We start from the raw sequence: 20,650 nt of genomic DNA, 5'->3' as shown, positions 1-20,650 counted from the left end.
TAATCACCCGCATTTAACTTCCTTCAGTGGGTAGCCCCATTTTTTCAAGTCACTGCAAGCAGAGGAGTTGCTCTCTCCACTCTTAAGGATTCAAAGTGAACTCCTTATCAGGTTGCACAGTTGAAAGGATAAGGATTGTAAGCATCATTTGTAAATACACAAAATTGTTCATCAACATGGCATTTTGTGCACACGTATCTTCCAAGGTCTCTGGCTTTTTTTATGATCATGACAAGGCAACGAAGATCTCTCTCTGCTTTTTTGAGAAGACGCACAAACCAGGGCTTGGCCGGCAAATATCATGGGCAGAGCGGGTAGGGTGGGAACAGTTATTCATGTCTCTCCCCTAGTGGATATCCTTTAATGGGTCACCAACATATCTTGTTGGCTCTCGGACACAAACTGAGCTCATTAGCACAGAATCCAATATGTGGAATGTGAAATTACTAATAGAACTAAGTTGGAAGCATAGTCTGTCATCTTCCAGAGCTTATGCTCTTTGACATGCTTCACTGTGTTCTCTTTATACCATCAGCAGTGATTACATTTCAATTTTTTGAACTTTGTGAAAGTACTTTAGCATTTAAAAATTTTTTTTAATCTCAAACTTTATTTCTCATGGTAGTTAATATTTATGTTCAGATATGGGCTTCCCCAGTGCTTTAGTGGTAAAGAATCTGCCTGCAATGCAGGAGATGCAGGTTCAATCCCTGGGTCAGGAAGATCTGGGGAGAAGGAAATGCCTACCCACTCCTGCATTCTAGCCTGGGAAAATCCCATGGACAGAGGAGCCTGGCAGGCTACAGTCCGTGGGGTCGCATCACGACTTAGTTACTATAGGATACTAAAAGCAAAATTAGTATTCAAGAGTATCCAGTGTTTCCAAAAGACAGCGGATCTAAAAGTTTTTGTGAGCTTCCCTAATTTTGCTGTATCTTGCTCATCAGGCACTGATACCTCTGCCTCTTCAAGTGACCAGGAGAACATAGCCTCCTTCAGAGTCGGTAGAGCAACGCGGACCTCTAACAGAAGAAGGGTAAGTGCTTATGTTTGTTTCTAAATCTTGCAATAGCTTTTTTTCCCCTGTTTTCATGATCAAATGACTTATTGGTTAAATCTTGGTTTAATCGATGTTTTAAGAGCTAATACTTTATCCTACCTACCATGTAACCCAGGGTGATGCTGTTTTCCTGATGTGATCTCAATTCTGTTAGAAGAAAAATACATTAAAACAAGATGATTTCAGAGTGTGTGTTCATGTGGAAGGTCATCTGTTTAGAAAGCTTCTTTGGGATCTCCGTGGTTTTATTATAAATTGCATTAAAGTGCAAAGCGGAGAAGAGTAGCATGTAATTAACAGTCAGAAAGTGGCGTAACTTTTCCTAAACTGCATTCCACTGTTTTCAGTGTGAGCATAGCTCCCATTGAATGCATGTCTTCTGTGATTTTATTAAATCAGTCGAACTTGGATTTTTGTCTATAGCACCATAGTGCATAAACATATAGCATACTATTTTTTGCTCATATTGTTGGATGATAAACACAGAAGTCAAACTTAGATAATCTAATAACAGTTCATGATTTTTCCCCCTCATAACCCAATACTAAATTACAGGTGTTCAGTAGGTGCCTGAGACAATGATTCTTTTTTATTTTTTAAAATTTTATTGAAGTCCAGTTGATTTTCCGTGTTGTATTAACTTCTGCATGTTAATACAGAATAAATAATGCAGAATAATAGTTAATAATAATAATAATAAAAATGCTGTATTAACTTGTAACTTCTGCAGAAATGGGATGTAAAATGCTAGAATCCACAGGGGAGGGAAAAGACATGTGAAATGGAAATGTAACTGCATGTGTTTTACGGTAGCTCTGCTTTCAATTATCTTTCTAGAAGTTGATCAGTTTTTCAGAAGAGAGTGTTTGCAACTTACTCAATGCAGAACCTCAGCCTTGTAAAGAAAAGAAAACTAATCGGAGGAAGTCTCAAGAAAGCAAGCGTGCAGACAGAGTCCTTCCTCAAAAGAGTCGGGTGAGTGTGTCTTTAAAGATGTAATGAAGAGTAGACATAGTACATTTGTTTGTGGTTTGGTTAGGAAAACACGGAAACAGATTTTTTTCTAGTCAACATTGGACCAAGAGTATTAAAAATCAAGTTATCATAGAATAGAAGGGGCCGTAGGAGATTATATACTCAATTGTGCATTACCCAAAAGCCATTTTTGCATTGTCTTCATTGGGTTGGGTTGTGTACACCCAGTGCTGGGAATCACCAACTCAAATGTGGAATTGATTCTTACCTTTGAATCTGGTCTAGTCTCACTTCACCCTCTTATGGAATCCTCTGAGGGAATTTCTCAGGGATGAGGGTGCCATCTGTCACTTGTTTGACTTGGCTGCTGCCAGTGGTTTGATGGATGACCTTCCACATTGAAGGAAGAATTCAGAAACTAGCTCTGTCTTCCTCCACTCCTGGAGGCCTGTGCCGGCGCATGACATCACTTTCTTGGTGGAAGGTGGATCTAGCACTAACCCAGATCCTGGTGCTCCACACTTCAGTGACTGGACCCTCCCCTGTCACATCCACAGCTGGTTGGTACCCAAGACCTTTGTGTGCCTCCCTCTCCACCCCCAGCCTCCTCTCCATCCAGCGTTCTCAAACCATCTTACCCATACCTCCTCTAGTGTTACGTTTACTCTTAGGCTTTCAGAATTCCTATGATTTCATTTCCTGTGTTTCCTCATTCATCCTGAGCTGCGTAAGCTGTTTTCAACACACTTGTCTGTAATTTCGGGTCTTCATCCCTTTCATTCTGCTTCCTTCCTGGGCTAATGCCACCATTGTCCCCTCTCCCATCCGACGTTGCTGCTAGAGAGCCTCACGGGCCACTGCAAAGTCACTGTGTCAGATATTATTATGTTAATACTTTTTCCATTATTTTTCCAGTATTTAGGTTACTGAGTTGTTACTTAGTGACTAAAATCCAGTGCATCTTTTGAGATCTTGTTCCTACTGACTGGCCCCGCCGCATTTGACAAAACTGAGATCTCTCCTCTCTGGTCTCTATTAAAGATTTGTGTCCTTCCACCCATTCCTAAATGCTTATGTTACCCAGAGTTCTGTTTTACTCTCTGACCTTTGAAACAGCTTATTTCCTGGGTGGTTTCATGTGCATGGTTTCAGTTGACAACGCTCATATGTTTCCTGTCTGTAAATATAGGTTCAGCTACCTACTAGGCATCTTTCCTTAAACTACCCTGCCAACACCACAAAAACCAACATTTCCATAACTAAACTCATCCATTTAGACTCTGGAAGTTTAGTTTTTTAATGTTACTGGAGGAGATACTTTAGCAAAATGAGGAAGTAAGCTTGAGAATTCAGGACACAGTGGATCTAATAATAATTCCAGAGAACGGAAATCTCAGATCATAGCTGTTCAATCAGCCTGGAAGAGCAATCAACCCAAATCTGAACAAGAGAAGAGTACTCTGGGGGCGGGAGTTGGGGGGTGTCTCTGAAGGGAAGAAGAAAAAGGCCTGTGATTGAGCAAATGAAAGTTGTGCCATATAAGAAAAACAGGTCATTCTGTACCATCCCAAAGAAAAGTCTGTATGTAGGAGTTTTGGAGCAAATAGAAAGCAAACTTTATGGAATTCCCTCATGGTCCAGTGGTTAAGAATTCGCCTGTCAGGCGGGGGACACAGGTTCCATCCCTGATCCAGGAAGATCCCACATGTCTGGGGGCAGCTAAGCCCATGCACCACAACTACTGAAGCTCAAGGACTCAAGACCCATGCTCCGTAACAGGAGAAGCCACCACAGTTAGAAGCCCACTCATTGCAACCAGAGAGTAGCCTCCACTCACTGCAACTAGAGAAAACCCATGTGCAGCAACAAAGACCCAGCACAGCCAAAAATAAAATTTTTAAAAACAATAGAAAGGGAACTTTAATATTAAAGTGTGATCTCAACCAACTGTAGGGTGTAAGGAAAAGTGTATTTTTTACCTTCCTGGGTGGCTCATTGGTTAAGAATCCACCTGCCAATGCAGGAGTTAGGAGAGCCTGGTGGGCTACATTCCATGGGGTCGCAAAGAGTCAGACACAACTTAGTGACTAAACAACAACAGGCCACCCAGTCTGCAGTATTTTGTTATGGCAGCTAATATGGCAAACCATAAAAGGCAAAAACCATGCCTTTTATCTAAGAAAGTTAGGGAACATTAAAAAAAAAAAAATGTGTGTGTGTATATGATGAACAACAGCGACAAAACAGAATAGATCAGAAACTAGTAAAACCTGGTTTACCTGTAGGGAGAAGAGGCAGAGGAGGGAACAGAAAGGAAAAGGCTAGATTTCCTTAAATGTGTTTTTTACTTTTAACTGTACATGTTCTGCATGATTATGAAGCAATTATAGTTCAATTTTTAAAAGTTGTAAACAAAATGAAACAAATTGATGTAATTGTATATCAAGTCAGTGGCTTAACCTCATAAATTTTTTTCAGGATCAGAAGTGTGAAAACTCCAAATGGGATGTACCTTGATTTTGTTGTTTAGTTGCCAAGTATATCCGACTCTGCGACCCCATGGACTGCAGCTTGCCAGGCTTCCCTGTTCTTCACTATCTCCCAGAGTTTGTTCACATTCGTGTCCATTGAGTCAGGTGATGCTGTCTAACCATCTCTTCCTCTACTGCCCCAGGAACAAAAATAACTGCAGAAAAACTTAAACAGTAACACACACTGATAGAAGAATTTACAATGAAGCAAATAAGAAGGGATTTGTGTATGCGTGTCTTTTTTTTTAAACTGTCATTAAGAATCCAGAGCAAATAGATGGGGAAACAATAGAAACAGTGACAGACTTTATTTTCTTGGGCTCCAAAATCACTGCAGATGGTTACTGCAGCCATGAAATTAAGAGGGTTGTTCCTTGGAAGAAAAGCTATGACAAACCTAGACAACATATTAAAAAGCAGAGACATTACTTTACCAATAAAGGTCCGTCTAATCAAAGCTATGGTTTTTCCAGTAGTCATATATGGATATGAGAGTTGGACCATAAAGAAGGCTGAGCGCCAAAGAATTGATGCTTTTGAACTGTGATGTTGGAGAAGACTCTTTAGAGTCCCTTGGACTGCAAGGAGATGAAACCAAACAATCCTAAAGGAAATCGGTCCTGAATACTCATTGGAAGGACTGATGCTGAAGCTCCAATACTTTGACCACCTGAAATAAGAGCTAACTCATTGGAAGAGACCCTGATGCTGGGAAAGATTGAAGGCAGGAAGAGAAGGGGACAACAGAGGATGAGATGATTGGATGGCATCACTGACTCAATGGACATGAGTCTGAGCAGACTCAAGGAGATGGTGAAGGACAGGGAGGCCTGGCGTGCTGCAGTTCATGGGGACACAAAGAGTCAGACACGACTGAGTGACTGAACAACAATAGGAATCCAGACTCTTCACTGGAAATAAGATAAACTTTAAAATCAAATTCAAAACCTTGTTAGACTAAATTTGCATTAAAAATATCATGAACACATGCTTTTACCATTTAAAACAATTCTCTAGCTCTTTCTGTTGATAAATTGTAGAAGCACTGAGCCTCCTAAGACCTAGATTGCCATATCTACCATCTCAACTGAAAGGGATCGATATTACCTTAGTGAAATGACCACTTCCAGATTTACAGCAGCAAATGCAGAAAATGAGCCCAGATCTGGAGCAGTGTGCATGCAAGGATGCCTGAGAAACTCCTGGGGCCATGTTAAAACACACAATCATTTCAAAGGGTCCTCTGCTGACCAAAGGTAGGACAATGTGACCATCAGAGATATTGATTGCAATGGTTTGAAACAGAAACATCAAATAGGAAAAAACACTTAATTTCCCATAATGAAAAACTAACCACAAAATTTAAAGGTCACCTTAGAAGCTGTCTAGGACATCAATTCTTATTTTCGGGTTTTTTCATTTTGGAAAGCTAGAAGATAAAATTTAAGCTATGTGTCAGGACAAATAAAGACTTTTAAGAAGAAAATACACAAATTGTTTCAGTCACTTAACTGGAAATACTTTCTCCATCTCCCCACTAGGCCTTTGTGATAGTGAACTATCATTTGTATGATTTCTAATATTTTAGCATTCAGTTACTTTAGTATTGGACCCTTTTATTTTACCTTTGCTGGCTTCACTGGTGGCTCAGATGGTAAAGAATCTGCCTGCGGTACAGGAGACCTAGGTTTGATCCCTGCATCTGGAAGATCCCCTGGAGAAGGGAATGGCAACCCACTCCAGTATTCTTGCCTAGAGAATCCCATGGGCAGAGGTGCCTGGAGGGCTATAGTCCATGGGGTCGCAAAGAGTCAGACATGACTGAGCAATTAACACAGTCAGGTAAACAAATAGTTTATAAGGGAAAGCTCTTTGGGATAGTTGTCACTAATCAAAAAGATGTGTTCATGAAAGCTGTTGAATGTTAGGAAGAAGCTAATGGGGGAGCCAGAGGTCATGGCACCTGAGACCACTGATCACTTGTAGCGCACACAGGGAGAGAATGTGGGCCTGCTGGTGCAATGCGGGCATTTACAACCTTCCGTGAGATGCTTTTTCCTAAAAAGATCAAAGCTGCATCTAGTTAAGCCTGGATCTAATATCTAGGTGATAGGAAGTATCAGGAGATAGACGACTACAAAGACATACTTGAGTACAGTCACCCAAATCCAGAGCTTGGTGGCCACTACAGGATAATATGCCTCAAGGACATTCACCACATAAATGGCAGGGGTATAAGCCATAGAGCAAAGGAAATTTCAACCAGATAACATGTGGAGACCTTGTTCAATCCTGATTTGAACAGTTGTAAAAAGACAATTAAGGGCCACTTGGAGAAAGTGGAACTCGGAGGAAATATTAGGGAAAACTGCTATCTCTGGGTTTTTTTGCACTTAAGTTTTTATTTTGAGATCATTTTCAAGATGCATGCTGCTCTCAGAAAAACTAGAAAGATCTCAGCTACCCTTTGCCCAGTTCCCTCCATGGTGACATTTTGCAAAACAGTTGTACAGTATCACAGCAGTAAGATAAAATATAGTCAAGATGCAGGACATTTCCATTGCTGCAGAGATCTCTTCTGGCCTGTAGCTCTATCCTCTTCCGATTGCCTCCCCCACCTTAACCCCCAGCAGCCAGTCCTGGAGGGTTAAGGACCACTCTGTCCTCCATTCCTTTCATTTTGTCATTATGTTGATGGAATCACACTTTAGATAACCTTTTGGGACTGGCTTTTTCACTCAGCATCATTCTCCGCAGATTTGTCCAGGTCTGTGTATATCAGTAGTTCCATTTATTGCTGACTAGTATTTGTCATTTTAGAAAAAAGTAATCATTTCACAATATATATACTTATGTGTATTCCTTAAACCTACATAATGTTATACGTCTATTACATCTCAAAGCTGGGAAAAATAAATACAAGTTCATTGTACTAGAGGGAAAAAAATGAGCAATAAGATACATGCCAGGTAATAGAATGTTTCTTTTTTTTGTTTGTTTGTGTGTGGGGTGGGGGGAAAAAAAGAAGCCCTTATCTCTTAGAGATATTATAGGATTTTCAGATGAGATAATGTCATGTCTGGGATTTGCCTTAAAATAATCTGAGCAAAGGGGATTATAAATGAATCATGATTTCTGTTAGTAATTAGGGGAGTTAGCTGTTGGGAACATGGGATTCAAGGTCCTATTCTCTCTTCTTTTTGAGTGTTTGAAACTTTACGTTATTAAATGTTAAAAATACAGCAATCTGAACCCCTTATTTAGAGAGTTGGAGCCAGCAAAGGAACTTAAAATGAGCCAATAAATAAGTAAATGGCAGGGACAGAAAAATGTTTGCTTTTCACTGGAAGCTTTCCTGTTCAGTTTGATGTGTTGCTATGTACCTGAATTATTTTTAAATAATTTTAAAGTTACTCTAAAAACAGTTTAATTTAATTGTGCAAATAATACAAGAAGTAAGCATTTACTTCTGTTGCATGACCTCGTTCCCTGTGTGAGAAGAAATAATGGTGATTGGGGAGTAAATAGGATCCCATCCAGCATAATATCTTCAGTTGTCCTCTGTCTCCAACTCCTAAACTAGTCTCATCATTTCTAGATCACATGGCTTCCTGAGGATTCCAATTGCTAGCTTCCCAGGTGGCTCAGTGGTTAATAATCTGCTTGCCATTACAAGACATATAGGAGATGCAGGTTTGATCCTTGGGTTGGGAAGATCCTCTGGAGTAGGAAACGGCAACCCACTCCAGTATTATTGCCTGGAAAATCCCATGGACAGAGGAGCCTGGAGGGCTACAGCCCATAGGGTCTCAAAGAGTCGGACACAGCTGAGTACGCATGCACTCACATCCCTTGTTTGTTAGTCTAAGGAAGGCTTTTTGTATTGGAGTAAATTCATGTATTGATAAAATTCTAACCTTTATAGACAAAACCTTCTTGTGGGTAAGATAAGCATTGCTAGATATGTTTTCATGATAGACCACAGGCTTTCTTTTTTTTTTTAATTAATTTTTATTGGAGTATAGTAGTTTTACAGTGTTGTGTTAGTGCATCTTTATTTTTTTCTTTTTGGGTGGTGTCCTTCTCTTGGTCCATGACTGTGAAAAAACAATACTAGTCTTTCCTCATGTTTGGCAAATTTTATGTTTAACTGTACTTCTCCTTTCTCATTCATTCATTAGTTCATTTATGTTTCTTGAAAAGCCACTAAGTTCCAGGCACTGTTGCAGATGTTGGAGACGGTTTATATAAACAAAGATTTCCAGAATCCTGTTAAAAGGGGACTTACTTGAGTCACGAATCAGAAACTGTCCTGATGACATTGATCATAGTATACTAACCAATGTAGTAGGGCCGAGGTCACACAGTAATAACACTAAGAGCATAATTTAATGTTAAGAATACTTCCTCCCCTATCAGTATTCAAAGTAGTAAGAAGAAAAAGAATAATTAACACATAGCCTTTCCTGTGAATCAAGCCATACTTTAAACCATTTCACATATATCAATATGATGCTCAGCACAGCTTTCTGTGGTGTGTGCTTTTGTGGTTCCCATTTTGCAGATGAGAAGACTAAGTTATAGAGAGGTAAGGTATCTTGCCTAAGATTACAAAGCAGTGAGTGAAGTGTCAGAGTCAGGCTTTGAAATGAAGGCAGCTGGCACAAAGCCAAATATATCTCTCTTGCAACTTAGCTATGGAGCCCAAGTAAAGATTTTTCTCTTGGTTTCCATTTTCATTGACCAAACTATTATTTTCCCAACTGTTCCTTGGAAATCAACAGATGTTCCCTTAAAAAAAAAAAAAAAAGTTTCATGGAAAAATATTTAACCCAGCATTTTTCTAATGTATATAGAGGTTATTTATACTGAGTACTTCTCAGAGAATTTAGTGTTCAGTGTATACTATAAATCACCAAGAGGACCATTTATCTTTTACAGTTCTAAAATTATTTTTTCATGGAATGTTTTTTTCTTGCTTTGTTTTTACAGGATATCTATAGAAATCTCAAGGAACTTAAAGTTCTGTGCCATTTCTGTACTCTTAAATGTCTTCCACTCTTACACGCCATTCGTTTCTGTGCTGTCACCCAAATGCTCTCTTAAATGCAGACTCAGATGTTTCCACTCTCTAAATCACCATGTGGCGAGCCCTCATTGCTTTGGGGGTGTATTTATTGCATCGCAGGACCTCACTGGCCTCATTGGCCTCTTTTGCCACGTCTTTGTGGGCCAGTGGACCACGAACAGCTCGTGCTCTGTGCTGTCCCGCTTGGATCTGCTCCCTCTGCATTCGCTTGAAAAGCCCTTCTTTGCACTCCCATCATCAACCGAAACAATTCTCACTTGTTTAAAGTTTGGCTTAGACATTCCACTTCCTGTGGACCCTGTCTTGAAAACCTCCTATAGGCCAGGTCTCCATCCTCTCAGTCTATGTAGTCTTTCCTGGTCTGTATGTATTACAATTACTTGCCATTAAACCAAGAGTTCCCTAAAGACTTGTTTTTACATCTCATACCTAGCAAATTATTACCTGCACAAAGCAGTTTCTCCATAAATATTTGAATGGATGCCATTTTCCAGAAGCTCTAACTGTTAGCAATGTGTTCCTTATGTTGACCTAAAATCTGGTTCTTTCCAGTATTATCACACTGAATATATTTCATTCTTTTGCTCGTAACAACCTATCTAATAATACTGTATTATTTCAATACAGTATTTGAGTTCCCCTCAAGTCTTCTCCATGCGAAACTTATTTATTTATTGTTTTTATATTTTTATGAGCTGTGTACCTAGAAGTGGCATTGCTGGAACATCCATATGCAACTTTTTTAAAAATAGAGCATTGGTGCTCAGTTACTGATAGGCAGTCAGAATTGAACACTGCATTCCAGATAGTATTAAAGCAGTTTTAGTTTTTATAGAAACCCACATGTTTTCCATCAGTTATTACCAAATCTTTTCCCCTCGTCTTCTGCTTATGCCTATTGAATTCCATCTTACTTTGACCAGCCATTTTAATCTTGATTAGATCATCTCTTGTTTGAAGCAGCTTTGCATTATCTTCAAATTGTATGTACACACCTGTTGTTTCTTCATCCACATCTCGGAACAGAAAACAGTGTCCCATAGTTTTCCAATAGAGAACTCATTCTGGGTTAATCCTGAGTCATCCTAACCCCGTCCTAGTTATAATTCCTCATCTTCAGTCTGTCCAGTACTACAGCACCTCACCTGTTTTTCACTTATCCAGAACTTATTTCAGCACATGCTTTGTGGAAATACAGACCGTGACCCTACAATTCATAAATTGAGTTCAGCTTTTTATTTTAGTTGACACCTGTAAACTACCTAGCCCTGTCACCCTGACTCAAGTTTCTCAAGTTTTAAATGGAATAACTAGTCTTAAGTGTTTCTGTAAAAATTTAATTTGAGGGTCAGAAGAGTACATGGTGCTCCATCTTTCTCAGTGACGGTGTTCTAATACATTTTCTCAGGCTTTAAAAAGTCGCAGAAAGAAGAAAGGAAAGGGAAAAAGAAGTGGTGCCCAGAAGTCTTTATATGGAGAAAGAGCCGTCGCCTCTAAGAAGCCGCTCTTGAGCCCTATCCCTGAGCTGCCCGAGGTCTCTGAGACGCCCTTGCTTGGGAGCCTCGTTCGGAGGGTGTACCCAGGTAGCATGTTCTTTGTCACATTGTATCTCTTCTCCCTCTTTGTTGCCATTTCACTCTCTTTTCTTCCCCTTTTCTCTTCATTGTGTCAAGAATACATAAATTTAAAATAGCAGCTTTCCCTCCTTTTCCCACAAGAATTTTAAGAAGCAATGGGCAACTTCCCTGGAGGTTCAGTGGCTAAGACTCCAAACTTCCAATGCAGGGGGTATGAGTTTGATCCCTGGTCGGGGAACTAAGATCCCACATGCTACAAGGTGTGGCCAAAAAAGCATGTTTTTGTTTTTGTTTTTAAAAAGCAGTAGTTCTTTAACTTTCAGATCACCTAGACCCTTTTCAGACGCTGCTGGATACCCCCTCTCCCCAGAAAAACTCAGACACAGTATATTGCATATAATTTTAGGGGAAAGAATTTCCTTTTGCCCTGTCTTTGCTTTTTAAAGCATTTTGGTAAAGCAAAATGAATTCTGTTTGGTGGTATATTCCATTGCTGAAAGTCAACAAGGTGATGGCTCAGTAATAGGTGTATCTTCTATGAATTAAAAATAAAAATTAAAACCAAAAAAAAAAAAAACTTGCCCTGAAAAATCTTCAGTAGAGTTGGAACTGCTAAACATCTTCTGGAAACAGCATTTATAAATCGAACTTGATTACTTGGAAAATTTTGTTGAAAAGGAAGATTAAGTCTGTTGATACCCTGATTAGATAAAAATTGGATTGGGGTTACATCTGGTTGGTTAATGCTTGAGTTTAAATCGACTAATCATCCTGAAAATTGAAAATGAGTTCATTTGGTGCATGAATTTTGTATGGAACCAGTTTTAAAATAGCTTCCTTTGTCAATCATCAAATTTCTATAGCCTCCATTCCATTTGCAACATACTGTAAAGGATCTATCATAGATTCAGGGGTGAATATGGTACATGTCTTTATGGACTCTTGGTGTCTGCTTCCCAGGTAGCACTAGGGGTAAAGAATCCGCCTCCTAATGCAGGGGACAACGGGATGGAGACACAGGAGATATGGGTTCAATCCCTGAGTCGGGAAGATCCCCTGAAGGAGGAAATGGCAGCCCACTCCAGTATTCTTGCCTGGATAATTCCATGGCCAGAGGAGCCTGGCGGGCTACAGTCCACAGGGCCACAAAGAGTCGGACACAACTTAGCAACTGAGCCCAGTGCTGCTTAGCCTGTAGGACTTAGCCAGGCTGGCTGCATTCCCAGGAAAACTCTTTGTTCACATTATACCTTTACCACCTGGTTTATAATGATCTGTCCACCACCTTCCCCTGCAAGTTTTCCTTCCCATGAGACTGGAAACTAAGACCTATTTTCATTATATCCCCAGTTCCTCGTAGGGGTTGTTCTAAAGGCATTTGAACAGTGACTGTTAGTGCATATCTTCCATCATGCATCCTATTAGAGAATTTCTTTTCAAAAATACCTGAAGCGTTTTTTAATCTGTAGGTTTCATCTGCTCTGAGGGTCTAAAGCCATCTCTCCATCCCTCTGTCTCTCTTCTTCCCTCCATCCTTCTCCCCTGCCTTCCTTTTCTAGTATGTTAATCTCATGAAAAATGCACAAATATCAATGTTTTAAAGTTGTTTAAAGAGCCCAGTTGACATATGGGTTGGTTGGCACCAAGGGGCTTCTGTCCTAGGTTATCTCTAGCTTTCCATGACATGATTGTAAGCACCTAAATCAGGGATGTATAAATACCTTTTCAAACTGACCAATTGTTTTGTAGGTTTGAGGCTCAGGTTATGTTTTTATCTTTCAGTTTCAATTTTGTTTGAAACATTTTTTATACACATTTGACTGACCAATTAAAAACGTCATTATCTGCAGTAACCAGAGAGATGACTTCTCATGGTGCAGAGATTGAGAGCCCACAAAGCCTTCACTTAGGCTGTATTCTGCGACCTGAAAACCCTGATGATGTGTTTTTCACCTGTGATGTAACGCCAGGTGGGTGCCAGAAACACGCGGCGGGCCCCAGATGACATGTCTCCTTGGAGGGTAAATTATAGTCAGAGGTGGACATGCCATTGGGAGAGAGTTCTAGAGAATGGAGACCAGCAGGGGTGTATTTCAGGGTGTGGTGCAGTTCATGTTAATTTTTTAACACAGGACATAAGCCCTGAGTGTCTCCAGAAGGACCCTTTTAATGAAGTCCTCAAATGCCCCCAGAATTCCATATTTTTTCTCTTCTATTTCAAGGGGGAACATGGATAGCAAAGTTTCCAAAGCACAGTGTTGCCCGTTTTCAGTAATTCATTTTTCGGGAAATGGAAACTGTGTCTGCCTCACGCTAACTGACCTTGTAGTATGGGGAGCACATTAGAATAGAGGAAGCCCTTTCAGATACGGTTCTCATTTCCCTGGTCTTGGGTTGTGTGCTTTATTAATTCATGCATTAAGTACATATTTTCTTAACCTGTAGGTTGAGGAAGAACTGAGCAAGACAGACTGCTGACAGATGGGGGTGGGGGGCCAGCATAGGGTTGTATTGGTAGGTCTTGTGACTTTTTGAAAGCTTGAAACGCAGACTGATACAATTTGGCACCTGTTTTGATTTGTGAAAGTTTGTTTCCATTGTTGCTTTTTAATTCAGTTTAACCTTATTACATGCCCTTAGATGATTTCAACTCAAATGGTAAATTTGAAGAAGTGATGCTTCCGAAGACAGAAAATCTTTTGTCTCAGGACCCAGAAGATTGGCAGGTGATTCAAGGCTTTAATAAAGACGATGCATCTGAGTCCTGCAGCTCTGACATGAAAAGTTCCTCATCTTTTAGTAATGCTACTTTTGAGCAAGATGCAAATATAAATGCTATAGAAATGGATGAAAATGAAAATATCCCAAAAGCAATTACGTTGGAAAGTGAAAACGAACTAAAACCCGGGACTGCGTGTGAAAACAGCCGTATTGCCTGTACTTTGGTGACTGTAACCCCCGTCCTATCGGGTGATCCAAAACCCGATTTTCCCCTGCAGTCCCAGGAACTTTCTGCTGCTGGTCAAAATGTGGAAAACCTCTTTCAAATCTTTAACATCTCAGAAGATATGAGCATCAAATGTGGAAAACAGAGTGGCTTCTCAGTCATTCCAGAAGACAAACTACAGACTGAGCATCTCACACCCGATTCACAAAAACAATGTGATTGTTCAGAAGAGGTCTTAACTGACCGGAGAAGAGTAAGGAAAAGTCAAGGTGAGGATTTGGGACCAAACTCCACAGCAAGCTGCAGTGGTGTGAGTGACAGAGAAAGAAAATACAGAGGACGCTCTGTGGGTGGTTCTGATGGGCTGGGTTTACATTCGGAGAAAACCAACAGCCTCCAACCTTCCTACAGCATGAGCAGCTCGGTTGAAGTTAGTTTAGAAAATTCCCAGCTGTGTGAAGATTTATCTGATTGCATTGAGCAAAGCCTTCAGAGGACAAAGAGCCAGACCAAAGTAAGACGCAGCTTGAGGCTGCAGAAAGGTTTGGAAAGCGCGGGAGGGCTCGTGTGGGTTTCACCTCCACCGCCTCCCGCCTCCTGCGCTTCCCGGAGAACCAAGAGGAGGACAGTAGGTGCTCTTGACTTCAGAGGCTTCGAGCCTGGGTCCTCCAGGCAGGATCCTGGCACGCCGCCCTCCACATCAGGTGAGAATGGTGAGGCTTTGACCGCTGCCCCTGCCGCCCGTTTGCCGGGGAAGGGGAGGAGGAGAAGCGTCTACGCCTCTGCACTTGTCAGTCCTAAAAGCACCACCCAGGCAAGAGGCTACAAAAGAAGATCCTTTCTCAGCCAGAAGGGAGAGAGCACGCTCCAAGGGTCTTTGAGAGAATCAGACCCATCAGAGAACTAAAGCAGTCACTGACACTGCCAGCAGAACAATTTGGCAAGAAAGAAGGTGACCCACCGTTCATGCCTGAAAGATTCTTTCATCCAGTTCCCGTTTTGTTCAACCTCAATGTTTTAAAAGTTTCAAATAAAATCATTTGAGTTGAACCTACATTTAAGGAGAAATAAGTGAGTTTCTTCATCCGTCAAACCTAAAGCATTGTATTAAATATGTCCTCTCCTCAAAGGAGAAATGTTTTGTTGGTATTCTGCTAAAAGGGATTGCTTTCAGACCTAACAACTTATCTCTTGAGTTTTATTTCGTAGTGGCACATATTTACCACTGAAGCTTTAGAGTTTCTGTTGTGAAAAAGCGTCTTTTAGAACTGACTTGTCTTATCTGGATGAGAAGAGTTTGTTTTGGTTTGATTTTTTTTAACAATACAATGACTGTAACTTTCTGAAAGTTGAAGGTTATATAAGGTTGAAAACTTAAAGCGACCTGAGGTGGGGTATATTTTGTCTTGAAGTATTGCCCCCCAAAACAACTAGGAAAGATGGAAATGATAAAACTTGTTTTGGGTTAAAGTTAAGAGAAGCTTTAATCATTTACTTCATCTCAAATAAAACTTTTAGCAGTTAGATTAAAAGCAAATCTTAATCATGGGATTTTGAAAAACTCTTTCAATAAGAATATTGCAAATCTGTCACTATGAAATGAATCTATAATTTAGAAATAACTAATGTGAAAGCATTTTAACCTTCAAACAAGACTCTTGTGTGCTTTGTCAGGTAGGAAATGGGAGCTTGGTTTTTGGTGAAAATATAAGCAGTCTAGTGGAGGACTCATCTCCCATGTTATTCAAATTAGTCACAGGTAATATAGGATTTAATTTATGGTTCTCCATTAAAAAAAAAAAATCCAGAAAGAAACTCACTTGAAGGCCCCTAGAAAATTGGTTTACTAGAAACCGAGTGGTAGGCTGCTGATTTCTTTCTTACTATGGCATTTTCCAGCCTTGCTAACTTTCTATTTCACAATACCAAGTACTAGCACTTGTTTTTTCCAGCTAAGTTTCAGCGATACATGCTGTCACTTGGCGACAGCAGTTTGAAAATCTAAATTGCTATATATCTGGAATTTGTGAATGTGCATAAATCATTGTATCATTAAACAATTGTTTTTGAAATCCTTTAAATCATTAAGCTCTCCCTCTCCCAGTGATCACAGAAACATGTTAACAAATAGGGCTCTCTATAAATAACACAACAGGGAAGAAAGCTCCTGCTGGGCGCCCATTTCCCCCTCCTCAGATAGAGACTATTTGTTACCTCCTTGGCACCAATAGGTCTGGGACTCCTGCTGCTAAAGACTAATGTATTTTACATTAACACTCGAAGTGATCCCCAATTTCTCCTGCTAAAGGGTGGATTGTTTCAGAAATTCTTTTATCTTTACAGGTAAATTATTTATGGACTTCTTTTCCCCACCCCCCACCCCATTTATACTTTGGTTTTGTTGACAAATCTCTACCACTGGAAAAAACCAAAAGGAAAAAAAAAGAACAAAACTTTTTGGTTTGGGTCATTTAAAAAGAAAAGGGGAAAAAAACTTTCAAAAACATACAATATTAGAGGGTTTTAAAAATTTTTTGTTGTTTATTCAACATAGAAGCTAAAATTACTGTTATTTTCTACCTTTTTTACTTTATATGATCTCAGTTGTACTTGGATTTTTAGAATTTGACATGCTTTGTTTTATTTCCAAAAAAGTGCTAATGAGGATTAAGAACATATTTTGGTCTGTTTTTTTTTTTTTTTCATTGTGAATTTTTTTGGCTTGGTTTTTCAAATATAAAAGTGTTCTCTTTTCCTAGCATCTGCAGTTAAACAGATCAACACTTTACAAGTTTAAAATATTTCACTCTAAATTTTTTGTTGCTATCTGTAAAATAACAAATAGACTCTTTTCCTAAAAAAAAAGAAGTCTTGAGAAAGCATAACCACGTGGAGGTAATTTTATCCACTGTCTCATTTATATCATAAATTTGTGAAAAGTTCATGATTTCTGTATTTTCTCATGCTTGCTTCTTTTTAACTGTTTCTTTTCATTAATGGTTAAATCAAGAACTGGCCTGATCTTTTTCACTGCAGTAACCCTTGAGATTTTGCCTTAGAAAAGTTTCCACGGTATCTGCCTCCATTGATTCTCACTTGTTCCAGAAGATGGCAGCATGGCATCTGAAGTTATCCTGTGTTGCGCCGCCTCAAGCCGGGGCAGTGCTCGGCAGTTGCTATGGGTGCTTCCCCTTCACATTTATTTCCACTCCTTTTTATCACAAAGGTCGTATGTGTCTATTGAAAAAAGAGAACTGTGCAAAATGAAAACTTTCTTCTACCCACCTGATGCAGGCATGCCTACAGGCACAGCTTTTTTTCCCCCCACCTTTCTAGGTGTCAACACCATTAACAGGGGGCAAACCTCTTCCAGACCCTTTGCCTGTGTAAACATAGGTTTTGTTGTTTTGCTTTGTTTTTTTTAAATTTAAAAAGTGGAAAAAATTTATTTCCTGAAACTTTTCAGTAAGAAAAAAAGTTTACTTTGAGGCACTTAAAAGTTGGGTTTTTTTGCTTTTTTTTTTTAAACTGGAGGATAATTGGGTTTCGTTGTTTCCTGATGGGATCACTCTTTATTCCATTTTACAATTTAAAAATTTTATTCAACAAAATACCATGAATATCCCCATGATATTATGGAGAGTCCTGGTGCTACTTCATCTTTTTAACCCCTGTCTAGAGTGAGATAATTTAGATCTCTATAACATAGTTCACCATCTCCTTAATAATGGACCCTAGTTGTCTCCAGTTTTGTGTTACTGAAAATTATGCCACACTAGGCTTGTTTGGAAATGTAAGATAAATTCTTTGAAATTAAAATTAAATGGTTATTCAGTTCATTTCTCCAGATCATACCTAGCAAAGTTCCTTTATAAAGATTTCACCTTCTTTCTGTCCACCATATTCTTCCCCCATCACTTCATGCCACATTGCTTCCATTTTTTTCTGACTGCCCCCTCCCCACTCCCCTGAATTAAGCTATAGAATTAATTGAATGTGAGACTTAGACCTGGCATACCAAAAAGGAAATAATAATGCCTGATTTGTGCTTTATATTGAAAGAACTTCTTTTTTTCATTTACTTTTTAAAGTCAGGTTTATTGAGGTGTAATTCACCTACAGTACAGTTTCCCATTTTTAAGTGTACCAGTTTGAAGTCTGGCAAATTCACAGTCATGTAAGCACTGCCACAGTCAAGTAACAGAACATACTCATCACCCTGCGGAACATTTCCTCCTGCCGGTCTCAGCCAATCCCCTCTCCCCTAACCCCAGCCCCTCACAGTCACTCATCTGATTTCTATCCTTATAGTCTTGCCTTTTCTAGAATGTCATATATGTGGGATCATACAGTATATATCCTGTTGTGTCTGCCTTTTTAAACTAAGCATAATGCATTTGGGATTTATCCATGTTGTATGTGATAAGTAGTTGATTTCCTGTTTATTGCCCCGTAGTAATCCATTTTATGGATGTACCACAGTTTATCCATTCACCCACTGATGGATATTTGGTTTGTTTCTGTATTTTGGCTTCTGCAAATAAAGCTGCTATAAACATTCACATATGGATCTTTTTTATAGAAACATGTTTTCATTTTTCTTGGTTAAATACCTAAAAGTGGGATTCCTGGGACATACAGCTGGGGTGTTTTTAAGAAACTGCCAAGTTTTTCCATACAAGTGGCACCATTTGCATCCTCACCTGCCACACATAGTTCGGTTTCTCCACATTTTCATCACCATGTGGTGTCAGCCTTGGTGCTTGTAGGCATTCTTGTAGGTGTGCAGTGGTATCCCACTGTGTATATTTCTTTTTTTTTGTATATTTCTTTAATGACTAGTGATATTGAGCATATTTTATTCCCTGTGCTTATTTGCATTCTTATATCCTCTTTATTGACACTTCCATTTAAATGTCTTGCCTACATTTTCTTTTGTCCTTATTGCCTTTTTTTTTTAGTTGAAAGGGTTCTGCCTATATTTGGATACAATCCTTTATTATGTATCTATCTTGCAAATATTTTTCCCCCAGTCTGTAGCTTGTTTTTTTAAACTTTTAAAATTTTCTTATTTTTTGAAAAGACATTTTCTATCAAAAGCGTTTTGATGTAATCTAATTTATTCTTTTTTTTTTTTCCCCTGAATGGAACATGCTTTTGTATACTAAGAAATCTTTGACTAATTCAAGGGTACACTAGGTTTTCTTCTAGAAATTGTATTGTTTTAGTTCTCAGGTATCAGATCCACTTTGCGATGACTTTTGTATAATCTGTGAGAAGAGGGTTTTGTTTTCTTTTTAATGGAAGCCATTCAGCACCATTTGTTGAAAAGATTTTGCATTCCTTATTGAATTACAGTGGCACCTCTGTTGAAATCTGTTGACCTTGTATGTGTAGGTCTTTTTCTGGACTTGATTCTTTTCCATTGATCTATGTGTCTATTCTTAAACCAACATTGCACCATCTTAATTACTGTAAGAAAGCTTGTTTTCCCCTTTACTGTGAATCTTTGTCATGGTTTTCATTTGAAGTTATTTTGTGAAGGAGGAAACCTGTGGAAGCAAAAGGCTGATCAAACAATTCAATGTGGAGCCTATAATTACACCCAGACATGCATTATCATTTAAGGCAAAAAGTAATACTAAGCTATCAGAAATAAGGGAAAGGAACCAACTCCTTGTGGCTATATTCAGCCTAATCTTCTCACGTAAAAAAGTTTGCTACAGTTCTTGATTTTTAAATTGTCACTCTGAGACACTAAGATTTAGTCACTGAGAAAGAATTCTGTTCTTGACCACTGTATATTATCAGTAAGAAAATGAAATGAGTTGAATAAAGGTTGAGAGTTAAGTTTGCTAAAAATAAGTCTGATTCAATTCTCATATATTAAGATTTGTATTATAGCTTGGTTTAGTATTACAAAAAAAAAAAAAGTCACTATCCTCACTTGGAAAGCAGCCTTAGCATTTGAGAATTATTTCTTAACGTGGGAAAATTTCCCTGCACATCCCAGGTAAGAAGATTGTAGATTGAGTAATACTTGTGCCAGGCATTAATTTCTAATTGTGACCACTGCCTTCAAGGTGCTCAGTTTTCATTAAGAGGGAAGTGAGGGCAGAATTTGGACTCTCTTGTTGACTGTGAGGGCTACAGCCATGGTGACTGCAATCATGAAATTAAGACTCTTGCTCCTTGGAAGAAAAGCTATGACAAACCAAGATGGCATATTAAAAAGCAGAGACATTACTTTGCCGACAAAGGTCCGTCTAGTCAAAGCTATGGTTTTTCCAGTAGTCGTGTATGGATAGGAGAGTTGGACTATAAAGAAAGCTGAGAACCAAAGAATTGATGCTTTTGAACTGTGGTGTTGGAGAAGACTCTTGAGAGTCCCTTGGACTGCAAGGAGATCCAACCAGTCCATCCTAAAAGAAATCAGTCTTGAATATTCATTGGAAGGACTGATGATGAAGC

The 20,650-nt window shown here is 39.2% G+C and overlaps 1 protein-coding gene across 3 annotated transcripts in view; it reads left to right on the top strand.

Annotated features, from left to right (window-relative positions):
- CDCA2 (cell division cycle associated 2) overlaps nucleotides 1-15,235 on the top strand; it is a 43,007-nt gene extending 27,772 nt beyond the window's left edge. For 2 of the 3 annotated variants that reach the window (XM_020911753.2, XM_070459646.1), the window contains 5 exons: nucleotides 948-1,036; nucleotides 1,898-2,035; nucleotides 11,064-11,238; nucleotides 13,083-13,202; nucleotides 13,873-15,235. In XM_020911753.2, coding sequence (XP_020767412.2) covers nucleotides 948-1,036; nucleotides 1,898-2,035; nucleotides 11,064-11,238; nucleotides 13,083-13,202; nucleotides 13,873-15,086 — 1,736 coding nt within the window. In that variant the 3' untranslated portion in view covers nucleotides 15,087-15,235. The remainder of the gene's footprint in view (nucleotides 1-947; nucleotides 1,037-1,897; nucleotides 2,036-11,063; nucleotides 11,239-13,082; nucleotides 13,203-13,872) is intronic. The other variant, XM_020911755.2, reaches the window with a different exon arrangement.
- Nucleotides 15,236-20,650: the final 5,415 nt, after the last annotated feature.

The sequence above is a fragment of the Odocoileus virginianus genome, chromosome 31 (assembly GCF_023699985.2).
Source record: "Odocoileus virginianus isolate 20LAN1187 ecotype Illinois chromosome 31, Ovbor_1.2, whole genome shotgun sequence".
NCBI classification, from domain to species: Eukaryota; Metazoa; Chordata; class Mammalia; order Artiodactyla; family Cervidae; genus Odocoileus; species Odocoileus virginianus.
The sequence above is the reverse complement of the archived record's forward strand: the minus strand, read 5'-3'. Positions and strand labels throughout refer to the sequence as shown.